Source organism: Triturus cristatus, chromosome 10 (assembly GCF_964204655.1).
Source record: "Triturus cristatus chromosome 10, aTriCri1.1, whole genome shotgun sequence".
Lineage (NCBI taxonomy): Eukaryota > Metazoa > Chordata > Amphibia > Caudata > Salamandridae > Triturus > Triturus cristatus.
The window spans coordinates 413,901,945-413,922,586 of record NC_140593.1 but is presented as its reverse complement, the minus strand read 5'-3'; the positions used below and the strand labels follow the sequence as shown (position 1 = coordinate 413,922,586).

Genomic DNA, 20,642 nt, shown 5'->3' with positions numbered 1-20,642 from the left:
ACGTGCATACAAGACTCATGTGCATATGAAAGTTGGGTGTCCACTGGGACACTGTGCATGACTTCATAAGAGATGCCCATGATTCACAAGATTCAGGTGTCAAACCTCAATTTTCTTAACTTACGTGGGACCATTGTTCATTTGGTGGTTTAGTTTCAAGTTCAGCAATTTTCCATCCCTAAAAGAGAAATTCAAAAGCTGGGGGCGAGGGGGGTTCGGCTTAACGAGTTGCCCACTTTGCACCCAGAAATTATTGTAAAGGAGGGGCAGTCATATCATAGCAACCTAGTATTCCTTTTCGGTCATCTGTGTCCCACTGACTGACACTTTAGTTACAGACATGAGAGTGAATCCAACAAGCTCCAAAGGAAGCTGAGAAATTTCTAACTCAGCAATGGAAGATAGAGGCAATGTTTGTTTTCCTTCTGTAATGCAGCAAAGGAGACTCCATGGAAGGTTCAAAAGATTTCCCTAGTCCAGAAAATTGGACCTGAAGTAGGTGGTGGGCCAATACATAGAGGGTGGGAATTGGAGTCGCCAAAGAGGAGTGAAAGGGAAATAGAACAAAAACTATTTTTCGAACAAGTATTGAGAAGGGCTTTCTTTAATGTCCCCAAATACAAAATTGAGGAAAATGGAGAGATCCCTACGTATTGGTTCTAAGGAATTAAGAACATGTCTACCTTTGTAATGCAATGTATTTGGCAAACTTGTGAGCATGCTGCTAACGAACAAGTTACTTACCTTCGGTAACGATATATCTGTAAGAAACATTAGTTAGTTAGATTCCTTACCTTAGAATAGAATATCCCCAGGCTGGATCCGGAAAGGTTTTTCGTCAGCAATACCCTTGCGCGTCGCTAGGCGTCGTCTGCGGCTCCGCGTCCGTCGTCGGGATGACGTCGGAGTACTTAGATGTCGCCCTCGCGTGCTGACGTCCGTTCTTGTACATAGCTTTCCGTGCCAGGAACGCAGAGCCATGCAAGAGACCGACATTGGTGCCATGAATCTGGGCCCTGAAAGGGATGGCCTTAACTCTAGATATCAGTTCGCAGAACGGGGAGGATGGGTGGGGCGGTAAGGAATCTAACTAATGTTTCTTACAGATATATCGTTACCGAAGGTAAGTAACTTGTTCATCTGAAAGAAACACGTAAGTTAGATTCCTTACCTTAGAATAGATACCCCAGCAATACCAACCCCGGTGGTGGGTCTGCGAACCAAGATCACACCAGGAAGTCCTGGAGAATGGAACGGCCAAAGAAGCCGTCTCTCCGGACTTGGCTGTCCAGGCAGTAATGCTTGGCAAACGTGTGCAGCGAGGCCAACGTTGCTGCCTGACAAATGTCCTGCAGAGGGACTCCCCGTCCCAGGGCAGTAGTAGCCACTGTGGCCCGAGTGGAATGGGCCCTCAGCCCCACAGGAGGTTCCTTCTTAGCCAAGGAATAACAGGCCTTAATGCACAAAACGACCCACCAAGAGATGGTTCGCTTGTGCACCGCCCGTCCCTTCTTAGCACCCACACAGCCAACAAAGAGTTGGTCGTCCACCCGGAACGGTTTCGTGCAGTCCAGATAGAAGAACAGCGCCTGTTTTGGGTCCAAACGGTGGAGCCTCTCTTCCTCTTTTGAGGGATGCGGAGTCGGAAAGAAGGTGGGCAGTGTAACAGACTGGCCGATGTGAAAGGCAGTTACCACCTTAGGGAGAAAGGAAAGACGAGTCCTGAGAACAACCTTGTCCGGATGGACAGAAAGGAACAGAGGCTTAGAAGAAAGAGCCTGGAGCTCACTCACCCGTCTAGCGGAGGTGATGGCAACCAGGAAAGCAGTCTTAAGAGTCAGAAAACGAAGAGGACAATTATGAAGTGGCTCAAAGGGAGCGCACATCAGATAGGTTAACACCAGGTTCAAATCCCACTGAGGCATTACGAAAGGGACAGGAGGAAACAAATGAGTAATGCCCTTAAAGAATCGAGCAACAACAGGGGATTTGAAAAGAGAAGGCTGATCAGGAAGCCGCAAGAAGGCAGAAATAGCTGAAAGATAACCCTTGAGGGTGCCCAGCGCAGAGATCTGCTGGGCCAGGGAAAGAAGAAAGAGGAGAACCTCAGAAAGAGGGGCGGAAAGGGGATCCACAGTCTTTGCTGTGCACCATGCCACAAATTTGTTCCACCGGCAGGTGTATACCGTTTTAGTGGAGGGACGCTTGGACTAGGAGGGTTTTGAGGCGGATGCTGCTGGGGCAGGTGTGGGCTGACCGGGTCTGTCACCCTGCTCCGCCTCGGCGGAATCCACGTCCGCGACCGCGTTGAGGCTGGTTCTGCGGCCTGTAGCTAGACTGATGTGTGGGGACGCCCCTTCCTTGGCCACGAAAGGGCCGAAAAGCCGAAGTTTGCGGGTACGGGCCGAGAGTCCCAAGGACTTGGCCGTAGCCCTGGAGTCCTCAAAGCGCTCCAGCGCACTATCCGTTTTGTCGCCAAAGAGGCGACGGTCATTGAAGGGCTTGTCCATGAGGGTGCTCTGGACATCCCCGTAGAAATTCGTGGATCTCAGCCAGGCGTGGCAACGAATCGCCACCGTGGTCGCAACTGCCCTACCTAGCGAGTCCATTGTGTCAAGCCCACATCGTATTGAGTACCGTGCCGCATCCCGCCCTTCGGCAAGAGCCTGGGCGAGCGGGGTCCAGGCCTCCTCTGGACACTGGGGCAGCACGACCGCCACCGTATCCCACAAGGAATGGGTGTAACGGTCCAAAAGGAACGCGGTGTTGATAGACCGCAACCCCAAACTAAGGGAGGAGAACAGTTTCTTCCCAAACTGCTCCAACCTTTTGGATTCCTGATCCGGGGGAGCGGACGGGAAGGCGGTCTGGGAGGTAGAGGCCTGGATAACCAGGCTCTCAGGTGTGGGGTGCACCGACAGAAAGCTGGGGTCGCCCGGTGCAGGGCGGTGGCGCCGGGCCACGTTCCGGTCCACAGGAGGCGCTGTGGAGGGCTTGGACCAGGTGCCCATCAGAACGTCCGTCAGTGCTTCATTGAACTGCAGCAGAGGATCCGAGGAGCTTACTGGCGGTTGAAGCACTTCAGTGAGGAGGTTAGTCCTCACGGCCACTGCAGGGAGCTCCAGCTGAAGGGCTTCGGCAGCCCTGCGCAGCACCACAGAATAGGTAGCACCCTCCTCCGTAGCCACGGAGGGAGGAGAAATGAAGACAGTGTCAGGGGAGGTGTTAAGACCACTGGCATCCCCCAGCTCTTCTGCCCAGTCCAGAGATAATTGGCTCTGCTGTGCCAGAGGGTCCTCAGACCCCTCCCAGTCATCCCCGTCATCCGACTCCTGGTAGACAGGTGGAAAGGTCGGAGCCGGGCGGTAGATGAATCTGTCATCCATCGGCGCCAGATACGGCGCTGGGTGGCGACGCTCCGATGCCGGGCGCAGACCGGGACTAAACCTGGGGACGACGTCGTCCGAAAACAGCGCCGGGGGCAGCACCGGAGGGGTCGGCACTGGCAGAGGGGTCGTAAGGTCAACCGGCGTCGACCGGTATCCAGGCCTGGATCCCACGGGGGCCTGTGGCGTCGGGACCAAAGTCGGCGCCGGGGCCGGAGCCACCGGCTCGCTAGGCCTCCCAGTCGGACTTGCGGGCCCCGAAGGCGCGCCGGCAGGCCTAGACGGCGGAGTGAGAGTCCTCATGGCCACGAGGGAATCTCTGATCTCCGGAGTCGCATCGGGCCCAGGGACCGGAGGGTATGGGGCTGGATGCGACTCTTGCAGCTCTGACAGAGCCGCGCGGGTGGTGCCACCCGAACCCTCAGCCGAGTCACACGACCGGCGAGGGGAGTTGGAAGAGCGATGTCGCCTCTTCAACTTCTTACTGTGCCTCGACTTACCGGACTGCGAGGGCTTCGACCCCGACGAGCGGTGATGGATGCGGCTCCGCGACCGGTCCCTCGACCTCCTCCTCGACCAAGACCTTGAGCGGCGCGGAGCAGACTGCCGGCTCTCGAGCAGCTTCGAGGTCTAGGCCCGGCAGTCGAGGCACAACTCGGCATCATGGTCGGCCCCAAGGCAGTAGAGACACCGGCGGTGGTGGTCCGTGACCGACATTGGGCGGTGACAGGCGTCACACGGCTTGAACCCGGGGATCCCTACCGGCACCAGGAGTCGACGTCGACTCGAAATAGGAACCAAAAAAGTTCAAAAAGTTTAGTCAAAAAGTGGCTAAAGGGTATGCTCTTCCCGGATCTGCACTTACTGGCGCGGACAAAGAACTGACCACAGCGCGCGAGGGCGGCGTCTAAGTACTCCGATGTCATCCCAGCGATCACGACGCCGACGACAGACGCAGAGCCGCAGACGACGCCTAGCGATGCGCAAGGGAATTGCTGACGAAAAATGTTTCCGGATCGAGCCGGACGCCTGGGGATATTCTATTCTAAGGTAAGGAATCTAACTAATGCGTTTCTTTCAAATAGTACTTGATTAATAATGCTGTGTTCTAAATTTTTAATATATGTTTTCTTAATATAGGATGATAAACTTTTGAAAACAGTGAATTGAGCTTGATGGCAAACTGGAAACTCCAAATTCTGAAGAACTACAGCAACATCTAAATTGTTCAGTTGCTAATGTTATTTGGCATGGCGGAGTCTGCCAACTCTGTCGGCAACCACTCCTGATTCTCTACTAGGATGGAATGCAGCTTCTGGCTTAGAAACAGATTACTACAGCCAAACTATATGAAGAAAGGAAGCTGTGCCCTGTAGCTCCTTCAGTTAGAAAGAGCTGGGTTTTGTCAGTGTAAGCTGCAACCATGTTCAGTTGATGAGAGAGAAGCAAAGATTTTATGGTGAGAAACTCAGCCTTTAGTTCTACGATGCTGACCACTCAACTTCAAAAAGTACACTGAAACAGTGGTCTGTGGGTGCTTGCAATAGGAAGCCTTGGGGTTCATTTCTATTCCTAACCCAGGAGCATTAGACAGACTGTAGGAAAGAAAATGTTTGTAGTTTTTTTGACCACTTTCTCTTTCAAACATGTGGAAAGTGACAGTACATCTCCTCTATTCTACAAGTTAATTTCCGATTCCAGAATCTGCAGTACCAGATTTAAGGAAAGGAGTAAGGAGAGGTCAAGCAGTTTCTACTACAAAGGAAGCTAGCAACAGAACTGGGGAGGTGTAATTCCCAGGAAGTGGGGCATAATTCTAGGGGAAGACAGAAATAATATAACAGAGAATTCTGACCTAAAACTTAGTTTGAGACTCAACTGCCTTTTTAGGAATCAAACAGAAGCATCATCAGTAAGAACCAGAGGCCCAGTTCCAAACCTGCACATGAATATTACTTCTCTCGCTGCCTCAGCCTTCACATGTGTGTACCATGAAAACTGATACTATGAGACTAGTTAATGACCTTGTTGTATTTTGAACGAAGCAGAACTTATCATGCACATAACCTAAGAGTCACTGCTGTATGTCACTGGACGCACAAGGTTACACGTCTTCTATCGCCAATCGAAAAGATAACCACCTCCGTATACTCCTAAGAGGAATTTTGCTGACATGTAAATAAGGCCCTCAAGAATAGATTGTAAATGGAAACTACACTGTTTGCTTGATGGAGTGCTATGCCACTGCTCTAATGTGATTTCCTACTAGCCCAGGTGCATAACTTTACACTACAGTAGACTGATGAAGTGGTTTACTTTGTTACTTTACGAGTGTACTTTAGCATGAGTGCTCCAAATATAGTTATTAATTGACATGAACCTCTCTTCCACTTGAAATATGTCAAAGAGTAGCAAAAAAGGTGTAAGATGGCGACAGCCAATTGTCAACTGTTAAAGTTGATAAAAGTTAGAGAAGCCACAATTGAAGATATAAAATGGACTGAATGAATCAGGATTCTGGGTTTTGTATGGAGGGCTATTTAGTGCCCCCAAAAAGGGCTGAGGGGGAACTCTTCCTTTTCTCCTTTAATACATTGGAGTATAGAGTGAACATTTGTAGCATTAATCTTCCCTCTTTCCAAAAATTGTTCCCAATGTAATTCTTCCACAGAATTTCTATAATGAATAGTATCAGCAGACAAAAATGCACCCCCTAGAGGGTAGTCTAGTTTACCATAAATGTGAAGGGAATAGCACCAACGCTCTGCATCAGTATTGCAAAATGTACAGATGAATCTACCAGTGTCCATCTCTAACAAACTCAAAATATTTGCATAATAGGAATTAGATAATATGGAAGTAAACCAGTTGGAATAAAGCAAAATTAATATAGTCAATAAGCAAAAGGACCATTCTCACACTATGCATCCATCTTCGATACTCCCACTGTTCCTTTACCTACTTTTCCAACTCTTCATTCACCTCATAAGTCCCTTCTTATTTTGAGAAGACAAATCAGATTTTTCTTCTTTTTTCAGGAACACGGTTAGGCCTCAGTGGTACCTCTGAGGCAGTGGGAAGGAGATGTAGGTCCTTTCTTGTAAAGTGTAGGTAAAAGGGGCAAACCCCTTGATTAATAAATAACTTGTAGAGAGTTGGCAACTAGTCTAGGAACTTGTTTTTGCTGGACAGTCATAAAGTCCTACAGAAGGTAACAGCCGGATTCCAAATTCTCAAGTGTCGATCTTAAGTATGATGCAGGTTGAACCCAAGATGTTTTGATTGACAGAAAATGAAAGAAGTCTTGCATGCACTTCTGTAGGCTGCTTGTCCTTTGTCCCCATGTAACCTTACACCCTGCGGGCATGATCATTCTCTATTTATTTCGGGGGTTCCTGGAATAATTTTACAGGTCTTGCACAAGGACCAGAAAGTTGTGGTAGTTCACCACCAACACTTCCACTCAAGACTTCTTTTTTTCTGATTTTGAAACTTCATTCAGTTTCGAAGTCTTATTCATTTTTGGTGAAATAGTGTTTTTAAAGCCTTTCTTGAGTTCATGAGTTCTATCTGAACAGCTCTGGGTTCAGGTTTCTTTTTTGCTACCTTCTGTTCATACCCTAAAGTCCTTGAGGGCGATTCAGTCAGCTAGTAACTGTAAAATCCATTCCAAGGCTTTTAATCTGTGTGTACCCTCACAGCATATCCTGGAGGTCTTCTCCACTGAACGTATGCTACTTTGGGCAACTGACCTAAATGTCCTTCAGGAAACATTTTTATTTCCTAGTAGGGCAGTTATTGGAGTCCCGGGTCTTTCTGAAGTTATACTTGCTTCGGACCCACCACCATTGGTCAGTCCCAAGGATCCCCTACTGAACTTTGCTCCCTCCAATGCTCTCCCCTTCGTCACAGGGCACGATGGTACTCTCAGGCAAACAGGCACTGGTGCTCCAGTTGCCGGCAGTCTTGGATTCACTTAGTGAGGTCTCTTCATCCAGCTGGGAGACTGGCAGGCCTGTACCCCCACACCCCTCCTAAGTCCTGGCCACAGGCTCAAGTCTTGCAGAGCTTATCCTCCTTGCACAGCCCGGCTTACTGCTGCACAGTTGACAAATTTGTGGTCTTTAAGCCCACTTTCCATTAAATCAATTTTCAGACACAAAATGTGATTTAGAATCTGAGTGTTTGAAGTTTATCTTGGGGGTCTGCATCCTTCTGAAGAGCCTTCTACTCTGCCCAGTCTTTCCTCCAAAAAGCAGTCTGTCACAGCTGAAGCGAGTCAAAATCTGATAGCCCCACAACACATGCCATGGGAGTGACTAGAGGTTCACACCTGGATGTCAGCCACAGTGATATGTGAATCAAAAGGTTACCCCAAAGCCCCCAGCTCTCTTTAGGATTCTCTTATCAGCCCTATCTCCTTCCTGGGATGTGTCCAGGACCTCCCTCCCCAACCTCGAATCAAAGAGCACCCTTTGAAGTGTACTGAAGAGCCTAGCTTACCTTTTCACCAGTGCATCCCACCCAGCTCACAGAAAAGCATTAATCCACATCAGTAAAGTAGGTAAAGAGGCCATTTCACTCCTACTGAAAACTACACAGTATGCTGTCACCACTTCACTCATGCTGCTTAGCTCCAAGAAAAGGCAATAGCCTTTCACCACTATGGGGGTAGTGCTTTGACCGCCCTCCCGGTCCAAAAAGGCCACAATCCGCGAGACAGGACTATGTCATGAAGCCCATGGGTGATCTGTGTTTTCCCGGGACAAAGAAAATCAGCATTAGGCATACCAGACATCATTGCAGCTGGGGCATTCAGGTCAGAGCTGCACGTCCATCGCCATTCAAAGGACTTTACCATCCCAGCACATGGTCAATGAACATCAGGTGTCACAGAGACTAACAAAGCCTCACAAACACCGTTTGATCTGTGTATAGCCCCCCCTTCAAGTAGGCCTTTGGGGCAAGAGTAACTACACTGTTAGCCTCGCTGCATAGTCATGTCAATGCAAGACAACCAGCTAAAGATATAGGTGGCCACCACACTTCCAACTGCTACCATGAGATGGGATCTGTTAGGAGAGCATACATCTGGTAGCCAGAGTAGTAAACAAACCCAGGCAGCCCAAGCCAGATACCAGCATGTTAAGAAGGTACAATGACTATGCTTGCTCACCATCCTTTCTCCTATGCAGCCATACCCTAGCTCTTCACTACAGCAGGAGTGATAACCAGCCCCCAATCCTTGGGGCCCCTGCTGCCACACTGAGGACAGCACTCGCTACACTCTGGGCTATTGTAGGGCTCTCCTCACAAGAGCATCTGATTAGAGGCCCACTAGAAACATTGCTCTGCAAGACCTCTAACCCAGTGGTTCTTAACCTATGGTCCGAGGAGGCTCCACGTGGCCTACTCAGGGGGTCCAAAATCATTTTACAAAATTAAATAAAATTACAATCAATACATTAAAATAATTAAACCATATACAAATAAAGAAGCAAAATTGAAAATGGTAACTTTTTTCTACATCCGATTGTGAATTAAACAAAAGAAATCAATATTTGAGCATCTGATTTGGTGTATACTTGTTTTTTGTATTTTTATGTTTTGAGGTTCGAATCGGAGAATTTGCTTAGGCCGGGGGTCCAAGCTTGCAATAATGACTCAGCGGGGGTCTTGGATTCCAGTAATGAAGTCCACACAAGTCAAAAGATTAAGAACTGCTGCTCTAATCAATTCTAGTTTACAGCCAGATCTATTCCTTTTAGAATCACAAATTGGAGAAAACTGTTGGGGGGGGGGGGGGGGCATTTTAAGAGCTTAGATTACAGAGGTTTATCCAAGGTAGCTGCTGCAAAACTCCAGAGACGCATGAGACAGGATTTCAGGTTAGTTGGGGTGGGGGGAGGGGGGGGCAGGGGGAGGAGAGGGAGGGGAATGATACTTGGCACAGATGAAAATCTACAAAAACCTATGTAACCAAATAAAGGCAGCATATTAAGCTGTGGCTACACAAACTACAGGAAAGTTAGCAGGTGAGGTTTTCAAAACGTTTGAGCACCTTTTCTCACCTCCTTGTTGAAGCACAATGATAAGAACCAGCCTCGAAATTATGGGATTCTCTTTTTTTGGGGGGAAATAATAATAATAAAGATGCTTCAATCTCTGGTAGGGAATAAAATGCACTGTTTCACCCCAGTCAAATTAGTGGAGGCAAAGGTAGAAAACCCTCCAAGGTAAAGCTCAGATAGGGAATTTAGTCATGATGATGTGAAGAGTTACATTTGAGGGGGGAAGGTCATTGTGTCACAGCTCAAGGATCTTTAAAACACTTCCTTCGAAACAAATGCCTCAGCTGTGAAACAAAGTGACAGTGTGCTTTAAAAAACACAACAGAGGATCCTCAGATGTTGAGAGTACTGGGTCGCAGTGCAGCACTAACTGGGCATGACCTTAGTGCAGCTTTTGATACTATGTAACAGGACTCCTGTTCTGCTAGGATCATGGAGGTTAAGATATATGGTAATGTGTTACAGTATTGAGTATCCCATGTAACAAACTCATTACATGCAGTATTGCTGTTCCGATCAGAGGGCAAAAAAAGTTATGTTGTCTGGTCCCTCGAGTGTCAGCACTGTGCCTAACCCGGTTTAATAGTCATAGGACAACTATAATGGAGCTCATTCAGAGATATGGCTTTGCCTTGGTATTTTAAAGAGTTAACACACAAATAGTTGTGCAATTCGCTCACAACTCTAAGGTTTCTATCAAGAGCCTCCAGGACTGCATGAGAGCTGTGGTGAAATGGATGGGGAGCCACTCACTTAAGTTGAACAGAGACAAGACGGGACCAACTCTAACCTGGTCCCGTGAGTAGTGGCTGAACAAACTTGGACCAGCACCTATCTCACAAAAATCAGTAAGGAATTTAAGTGTTATTGTGGCTGAGTCTATGGCAACTGGTGCTCCTGTTTTTAATTGTCTAAAGAGGTTACGTGAAGTGCTATGTCTGCTATTGTGAAGTACACAGACCGTGGTCTGCACCATAATATTGTCATGGATGGACTATTGCAATGAAATTAACTATTACCAAAGAAAGCAATTTAGAGGCTAGACGTTATTCAGAATGCAATACCGAGGGTCCTATTAAGGTGGCCACCTCGCAGTTTACTGGCCCAACATCTTTGAAAGTTATAGTGGCTCCCAGTCCCAGTGGGTTAGTTATAAAACTATACATATCATAAAGCAGACAATAAACAATGTCCTCTTTTTCTTCAATCAAGACTGAAACCATCTCTCCCAACCCATACATTAAGGTCCTTGGATACAAGATCAATGCTGGTTCCCAGATGTAGGTATTGAAAGCGAAGTGGTAAGGCACTAGCCACTAAGCTGTTCAACATTTTACCTGAGCCTTTAAAGGAGAAGGGAAATGTTCTGAAGTTATGGGGGGAAAAAAAACTAAGAACCTGTCTTTTAACTAAGTAATTGCTGACTGTGGACCTGCCAGAAGAAGGGCCTGTGTCAATTACACCACTGGCCAGTATGGGTTCTAGCTCAATGAAAAAGGTCTCATCATCTGCCTTCTTTAGCAGAGTCTGCCAGAGAGAGACAGAGAATGGCCACTAGCCAGCCATCCTACTTACCCATTGCAATGGTCTACTGTGAGGCAAGGTTAAAGCTCCGCTTCAAGATCCTACGCAACTAGCAATGGTCCCCCTGCTATCCTACAATTACAGTCCTTAGCCAGGAGGCTAATTGGATCTCTTATATTTGTGTTCACATCTTACACATTTGAGAGCTACGAGTGGCGAGTTTTTCAAAATATATGCCCCTTTGCCACTCCTATCAGACATCCCTAATCTTGAGACATACTAGACTAAACGGGCTGCCATACAGTTCTAAGTGTGCATCCTGCCAAGATGGTGAAAATCTACAGTTCATCACAAAGTAAAAAAAAAGATGTCCCCCTAGTGCATCATTTATAGACGGAAAGATCAACTGCAGATCTTTAATCACATTTAGGGCCCCCTTTTGTCTGACCATATTGGCACTACATACGCCTCTTGACTTACCTAATCTATCAAAGGGTATACCACTGGTACCAGAGGAGCATGGCCTTGGCTTTATGGACAATGAAATATCCACCAATGCTTGCTGTATCTTTCCAAAATAACCCCTTGTCCTACCATCTCCCATATCAATATCTTCATTCTCCTCATCCATGTGTTACCCTCCCAGCTCTGTCACAACGGCTTAACCAAGGACACTGGAATTATGTGATTCTATGTCATTTTCTGCATCTAGATTTACAGCCGATGTCACATACATCTGCAACTGCTACATACATTTGCAGATTAAAAAAAATATATATATATAGTTTCTAGCTCAAACGTTATAAAAAACAAGCATTGGCAAAGCCAATAGGTCTCGCTTATCAGCGAGCTATTGGTTTTGGCAATCGCTGTGGTGGTGAACGGAGGATCGGGTGAACGAGAGAGCAGGTGGGGGTGATTAACAGGACTTGGAAAAAAAAAAAGAGTTATAATGCAATCAGCGCTGGCAGCTTCATAGCGCTTTTTTTCCATTTTGACTACTGGGGAGAAGAGAAAACAGGGAAAGGTGTACGAGGGGAGAGAAGAAAGCAAATGACAGAGCCAGCTACAAAAGATGCACTTTGTAGGGTGGCTAAGTCTCGGCGCCTGCTCACCATCCTGTGACTCTAGGCAAATCATTTAGTCTTCCAGTGCCTACATAAAATGAGTATTTGTATGCATGTATGTATGTATGTATGAATGAATGAATGAATGAATGCATGTATGCACCACTTACTACCTCGACAAGGTGCTGAAGTGCTGTACAACCAAATGAACAATACAAAGGCTTTCGCGAATGTTAAATGTAAAAGCACACTCTAGTTTAAACCAAAAAACAATGATGATGTTTTATCCAGTAAATAACATACTTACTGCCACCCCTTCCAATCATATTGTGTCTCCACCATTAGAAAAACTGCAGATGTAAAAGGGACGCTTGCTTCAAGAACACGCCCCCTATGCTACTAAGCTCTTCATAACATCATGTAATACAGAAAAAAATCTCTTTGGAATGCAAGTTTCAAACTATTGTAAGTCTGGCCAAAAGTCCCAATATTGTGATACTAGCGCCATAATGTGTTAGAAAAAGTGATTAGAGTGAGTAGAGTGAGTACAGTAACCAAGGTATACTTTCTTATTCACAATGAGACGACATGTGCTTTAACGTAAATAAAGCGACTAGCATAGAATGATTGAGAATAATATAGATACATCCTTCTGATGACAAAGAATTCCTTCTACTACACACTCCTTGGCCTCCTCCACGCACACCGTTCTCTGAGCACAGAAATTTGTTTCCCTGCTAATCATTCTAATCTATGTATTTTTGCAGATTTATTCGATGCCAACCAGTGCTGTGAGGAAAGTGTGGTTAGGACAATTTTTTAAAGTGAGGATTGTGAAACCAAGATTGTTAACTGCAATATGGAAACAGACAGCCACCTTTGTCTAACAATGAGGAATGCTGCAAGGCGCCGGTGAAAGCTTAATGGCTCTGTGAAATGGACAACACACTGTCAGCATCTTCTTTGTTATACACATACTCCTGACTGTAAGCCTGCATCGCAAGTTTAGTAAATAGCAACCACTTCACCTTTAGATGCTACCTACCTGGATCCCTAACGGACAGCAGGGCCGGTAGAAGGGGGATTCAGTTTCGGGTCTGATAATTGTAAGTGCAACTGCAGGATAATTTGTAAAACAAAAATGTCCGGGAAGGTCTCAGCTTTGCACATAGACTTGTAGCTTTAAAAAGAGCAAAACCTTTGCAGAAGCTCCGAGCTCTCTTTCTACCATTCACCTCTACCAGGGGCCTGCGCTCTTGAATAGACTCTGGAACTGCTCAGAATCAGTGGTGAAGTTATTCGTAATTGCTACTTGTATAGCCCACAATCTGCCACTGGTATGACGTGTAGTGCCTTTCGGTAGTTCGATGTATTACTTTGAAAGCACCATTTCTAAATATCACAATGTAAACCGGAAACCATAGTCCCATAACAAAAACGACCAGACTGCACCCTGGAAACCCTCCTTTCAGCTACTGCATGCTCACACGCAGCCTCTCTACCGGGGCCTGACACTATCATGGTGCACAAAGACAGACAGAGAGAACTGCGCACCTTTTGGCAGCGCAGGGCAAGTGGTGCCCTAGCTCTGGAAAACATCATCAAGGGATCAAGGCTTGAATACACAGAGCATGGCACCTCTCAATTGCCAAAGCTAGGAAACAGATAACTAACATCCAGGGGCTTGGTGTGAACCAGACGGGGCTGTGAGAAACTTTAGAGACAATCTATAGCGCTTTGTAGGTGCTGGTAGCAGCTCACAGCACTACTCTGCTATACTACCATCGAAGAATAGCTTCTAAATGAAGATTGACTGTCTCTTATTCATTTCCTTAAGAAGACAGTGCCATCTAATGGTCAGGATGGGCATTTCTTTTTTTTTATTAAAAGAAGTGGCAACAGCGATTGGCACGTTTTTACTACGACTGGCAAAATAAAACAAGCCCTAAATAAAACACTAAAATAAATAAGCAATGCCCACCATAATACCAAGCCAGCACGCCTTGCGTCACCTGTGCACTATTATGTAGAAGATCACACAAGACCGCGTGTGGTGCGCACACACTGAAAGGAATGTTAAGTATGCTGCTGGCACCCGCCCGCGTTGCTGCTCGCTCCCGAGAACCCTGGGCCATGGGAGACAACATTTAGAGAGAAAGCGGGACATGATCCCCGCATTTGGCCAATTGCAGACTTTCAATTTTTGAAAGCCACAAGCAAAGGCCAATGGAATGTGTGGGAGGAGGCCAACCCACATGGAGAAGGTTCTTGGAAGTCTGAAGTGATTCAAAGAGCCCTCTCCTATATCAATGCATGCGCGCTGCGCTAGGCGAGACCTATAAAGTGTCACAGGTGATGCTTTGCAGTGGTAGATCCTTTGCAAAATGTAACTTGTCGCCTTTCAGTTGCTAATTGCATTTTTTAAGTGTTAAACTGATGCTAATTCCGCAAAACATTTGTCCACTGTTAGAAATTAGGTTTTCTGGTTGGCTAGGGTATGCACCTAAGCCAGGCAGAACCCACCACTCTAGTCAGGGCAAGGGAGTTACACACCAAAGAAAACCCCTGCTCACCCCCTTGGCAGCTTGGCAGAGCAGTCAGGCATATCCTAGAGGAAATGTTTAAAGCGTTTGCAAAACAAACAAAAACACTAACTTTTATAAAAATACTCTTTGTATTACACATAAAACACATTAGACTATAATAACATAAATCATTGTGCCACTAGGCACTTGTCATGACATCTCACAGGTTCATAAATGACTTGGCCAATCTGGCCACTGTCATAACATTACAATTGGGTGCAAGCAAGTAAACACTTGTAAGTTGTGCACGTTATGAAAGTACCACTACATCATGAAACACCTCATCCCCTAGTATGGCCATAAACACATGAAACATGTGATGAGGGAAAACAAGTAATCATCCAATATTGTACGTATGGTGCAACCTTGACAATGTCCCACAAGATTCATAATTACGTCAGGGCAAGTATAGGAGGTCATTATAATTGGGTATGAACATGTTACTACACCAAGAGCCCACCTGCAATCTTATTACAAATTATAATGTAACTGTTTATCCCATGTAGGTTCCTGGGCCACCCGCCCCACTACAACAGGAAATGTGATTACCGGGAGCTTTCTCAGCCTGTGAACCAGGGCTTCAGTCAAGATTCTCCCCTCCCCCCACCCCAACCTCCTCCCCGTTGTACAGAAAGAAAACGTCTCCTGCACCCAGTCTACGCCTGACACAAGCAGGCAACTGCCGGGAGGTTTGCCAGTATAACACCACTTCTTAACAAGCCCTACTGGCATTACAGCCCTCCGGGCCACGCAGATGGCTGTCGGAAATGCGCATGTAGGCGGCCTCACCTTCGCAATCTTGGTGAAGCGCCATTAAAGTGCAGCTCCCACGGTCAGACCGCTTGGGTCCTGGGAACGCTGGACTCTGCTACAGGGAGGGCCATCGGCACTCCGAGTCCTGCTCCGGTCCGGAGTTTCTTTCTGCTGACACACTCCTCGCCCATCCGGGGCCGCACTGAGGGGACCTCTCCTGGCACCGGGCGCTGGGTGGGGTCTCAGCTCTGGGACATGCCTTGTCCACCCCGAGAATTGCATCAGGAAGGGATCCATCTACCCTGCACCCTGCACCTCCAGGTCAGAGTCTGGAACCAGCCGTGGTGCGTCACCATGCGTGTGTTATATCATGGAGTCTTTCCTTGGCAGGAACCCAGTGCTCGCCTCGCGCTGGGTTGCATCAATTCGACTAGGCGCGCTCTCACTCCCAGATTAGAGCACACTGCTACCAGACTCACGAGGTGGAAAGCACAGCGCTCACCATGCGCTGCTTCAAATTACCCAGCGAAAGCCACACAGCCCTGCCTGGAAAATCACTGCAGGGGCCAACCACCAGGCACAGAAAGGCCAGCACAAGGGTCCAGGTCACAACAATGTCAGTCCTTCTCTCCACTCAGCAGGCAGTAGGTCAGCATTCTGAGTAATCCAGTGCCATGGCGGTTCCTCCTGGCAAGATGCAGCCTGTAGCCAGCAGCACCTAGTTACAAGTCCCACGCAGTGTCTTCTCTTCCTCAGAGTCACAGCACCTATACTTATAGTGCCAATGTCTTTGTTCTGGGGGGCACTTCACATACTACATTGAAGTCCACAACACCCCCATTCATATTTCCAGTTCATGTCCCAGACACAGCACCCTGCCCATAGGGCTAGCTAGGGCCTACCATAGGGGTGACATATGTAGTGAAATGGGAGTTTGGACTTGGCAACCACTTGCCATGTCACGTCACTGCGGCAGTAAACTGTGCATGCAGGCCCTGCAGCGGCAAAGGCCTGAGACATGTTTGAAAGGCTACTTCAGGGGTGGAGCAAGCAGCGCTGCAAGGCCACCAGTAGCATTTAATTTACAGGCCCTGGGTATATGGGATACCACTGTACAGGGGACTTACAGGTACATGCACTTTAGTACTGATCAGCTGTGATAAAATGTCCAGAGTCAGAAAAACACCAACAGGTCAGCAAAAATTACAGGAGGAAGGCAAAAAGTTCTGGGATGACTCTGCAAAAATGGCCAAGTCCAACACCTACACCGTATCAAAATGACAGCATAATACTAGAGCCACAGAATGTGCCTCATTATGTGGCTTAATTAGCCTTTACTTGTAGCATTATTTAGTGAACTCTGACACATAATTATCCACCACTCCTGCATAATTTGATTGGCCTTCCTATAAGCAATCTTCTCATCTTTCAAATCACTCAGTTATATTTACAATGCTTTATTTAATAGGCGATATATTTCTCCTTTTTGGAAGTACTATAATATTTTGGAATAGGTGTCGTAGATCTTGTATGCGACACTATAAAACTGTGCTAGACAGTTTTGGTTCGTGAATCATCAAGCAAAGTGATTAGAAGTAGTCAAAGTATTTTTGATTATGCGGAGGATGGCTCCTAAATATTTAATCACAAGCTCTACTCCTGGGTTAGTTACAGAAAACTTTGATTGGGTTAATTATAAATTAGGTGACTATCACTATGCAAATAAGCCTTGGTCAAATTCATCGTATCATGAGTATCAATGTGGTAATGTATTGAAATGACACTCAAGGTATTATTTGGAAGTCAAACCCAAAAATCAATGACGACTTTACCATGATAAAATGACCAAGAAAATTCATGAGAATGATTTTTCAAAGTGAAAGTACATGAAGAAAAAAAAGACTACAACAGCTTGTGTGGGAGAAATGCCGTGGTAGAACCATAAAGAAACATTATTACTGTAAAGTGTGCATAATAAGATTTATTATGCATAATACCACAATTAAATGCTTAGTAAACCATTAAAAAAACAGAACATTCATTGTAATTGATACTAGGAAATCAAATTAGGAAAATGTTTATTAGCTCATTAAAATTACACTGGGAGATGGGTAGAGAGGACAGTGAAGGGATGGAAGATGGAAGGATAGGATTGTGAAAGAATTTTGATAGTCAGGGACTACATCCAGACAAGAGTATCCCAAAATCAGAATAAGCATTGGAAAAGCCAATGTGAGAGCTATTGTCAATGTCTTTTAGCTATGCTATACAGCAAAGCAATTGCTGTGCAACACGGCTGAAAGTTAAGAAAAAAGCACGATGATGCAGCCAGCGGGAGAGACTGGTCAAGCAAGAAACAATGCGGGTGGGGAGGTACATGGCACAGGGCAAGCAAGTAACAAGGTGGAAGGGGCTGTGGGATGGGGCAAGTAACGTCGGAGGGGGGCGAGTGAAGGGGCAAGTAACAACGCATGGCACAGGGCAAGCAAGCAACGATGTGGGGAGGAAAGGTGCACTCCTCAAGTGCTGAAACTAAAAGAAAAAAATTAGCTCCCAATGCGCTAGCTGTAGAAGGGCACTGCGCAAGGAAGCAATACTTGGGCCATACTACAGAAGAGGGACAAAACACACTAAGAGAAAGTAAAGCTGGCACGTGATGACCAAAAAGAAGCAAGGAAATCATAGTGACGATGAAGCCAACCAATGGTAAGCAACTGGTGGGCTGTAACTAAACTAAGTAAACGAATGTCTTGCAAGCGACAGGCAAGACTTAACAAGCATTTGCAATACAATAAGGTCTCGCATTACTGATATTTTGAAGTATTGGCGTTGCAAATAATAACGCAACGCCAATAGCTCATACTTTCAGTAATGCGAGACCTAGTGCATTGCAAAAGCTTGCGTAGTGAGCCAGGAACCAGCATTGTATGTCTCAGTGCAGTACCGCAAGCTGCTCTTAGAGGTCCCTAGTGAACAAGGCACCAGCACTGCATGTCTAGGTGCAGTACCACAAACTGCTCCTAGAGGTCCTTAGTGAGCAAGGCACCAGCACTGAATGTCTCGGTGCAGTACTGCAAGCTGCTCCTAGAGGTCCCTAGTGATCAAGGCACCAGCACTGCATGTCTTCATGCAGTACCGCAAGCTGCTCCTAGAGGGCTCTAGTGAGCAAGGCACCGGCACTGCATGTCTAGGTGCAGTACCGTAAGCTGCTCCTAGAAGTCCCTAGTGAGCAAGGCACCAGCACTGCATGTCTAAAAAGTTGGAGTTATTGACATTATTAATGGTAATATTTTTACCTAGCCATGCTGTAGGGTGTAGTACCATATGTGGCAAAAAGGGGACCTCTTTTGGTCACATTTGGCACTGCACCCTGCACAAGATCTGGTAAATCCACCCTACCCATAATGATGCATTGCATGCAAGACAGTACCACGAGTACATTCAAATAGCTATGTCCATATATACAATTAGTAGCTTTGAAATGTGACAAAAGAATTATTACATTAATATCGGATTAGGTTGTACTCTGTGTGGAACTGATGAAGGGAATTGTATAAACTGTCTCATAGAAATGGGAGATGTTCTAGCGAGTGAAGTAACCACTGCCAACCTAGCTTAGAACCAAGTGTGTGTCCTGCCTGAAGCCTTTTAATAAAATAGTGCCTGGAGGTTGTAATTAAAACCTTCGGGAGTAACAACACATGTAACGGGGGTATCCTCAGGGGAGGTTACAAGAAGAGACAAGGCGGTACTAAGGAGGGACTACTAAACCTACTGACCAATGAAAAGCCACCATTTATAGAGGACAGGGCCAGGAGCTAATTAAAAAGATGGGCGGAAAGTGGGCAGAGCTTTATGCCCATATCCTGAATACAGAATGTCTACAATAGACAGCGCAAGTGCTGCTAGACGAGACCTAAAAAGAAGGGGGGGAAAAAAAAAAAAGGATGGTGAAATGAGTTAGCTGGGTTACCCTAGAAAAAGAAATGTGGCAAACAAAAAGTCTCTGAGGGCATCAGGATTTTTGTTTTTTATTTGTAATTATAAAACATTCAATATTAATAAAGGCATTTGTGTTTAGTTTATTTAGTGGCCATTGCATGTTCTTGATTTTAGCACTCTTTACTTTTTACATAGGTTCTTTTCAGGCAAAAAATAGGGCAAGAAGACCACATCAGTCTATGCGATGCAGCTAAATCAGGCACTTACCGGCTATTATTATAGTGAGCATTGCAAGCACGAGCCATCAGAACCACAACTACTGGCCGAAGAGCTTTCCCTCGTCCATCAAAATAATATTCACACATTTCTCTCAGTTCTGTTGTTGAAACCAACAATTCCTAAAAAAAAAAAGGGAAAAATATATGTCTGTTAATGCTGCACATAATACACTAAAATTATCCAATCACATGGTATTAATTGAATTAATTCCACTCAAATTTTACTTTTGGTGAAATGATCAATTGCATTCCAATTCTTATAATGAAAACAAACAACAATTAATATATTTTATTGCGTAAATGCTTTTCAGGACTATAGGGAAACCAAAACATATGACCAAAGAGGAAGTAAATGGGCCTGTAAAGATAAATGGTGACTAGGCAACTAGGGATTTCTGCCCCTACCAGTCATTGCATTAACAATCAACCTCTACATCTATAGTTCTGAATTTTCCCCGAAGGTGTATCCACGGGCTATATTCTGCAGTCCCAGTTATTGAGTTCCTTTTTCTTTTACTCATTTCATGTCCACCTCTTCGTTCTTCTCTTCTCGTTCTGTGTTTCCAGGCTCTCTTGCACATTCTCCACAGCTACATTTCCACACTAGTAAATCCCAGGCTGGACACTGAAAATCAGATTGGGAAGTGGAGAGTCTAAGACTGGCGAGGCTTGCTGCCAGTCCTGAAAGTTATTTTTTGGTTTGCTAGCATTGTATAGTATCTGCCCTCCATAAGGTCTACCATCCCTTTTCAAGCTGACAACCTTGAAGACAGACGTGTGCTTTGCTAGCACTGCACAGTACCTTTTAAGGCAGTCTGCAAGCCTTTGATTTACTCTGCAAGCCTTGTGCATGGTCAGCCATATGCTGCATGTTAGGTTTGTGCACTATGATCCCTACACCATGACTGCTGGCACCAAGAGGTAGAACTGCAGGCTGCCTTACACCCTCCCACACTGCTGAGTGGAAATGAAAATGACTATTTCACACTAAGTAGCAAGTCTCCTTCTAACATCATTCTAAAATAGGTCTTTGTGC

General features: G+C 45.9%; 1 protein-coding gene across 1 annotated transcript in view; it reads right to left on the bottom strand.

Moving 5' to 3' along the window:
* PDSS1 (decaprenyl diphosphate synthase subunit 1) overlaps positions 1 to 20,642 on the bottom strand; it is a 321,226-nt gene that overhangs the window by 219,422 nt on the left and 81,162 nt on the right. Inside the window, exon 4 of the mRNA XM_085631745.1 lies at positions 19,596 to 19,726. Coding sequence (XP_085487871.1) covers positions 19,596 to 19,726 — 131 coding nt within the window. The remainder of the gene's footprint in view (positions 1 to 19,595; positions 19,727 to 20,642) is intronic.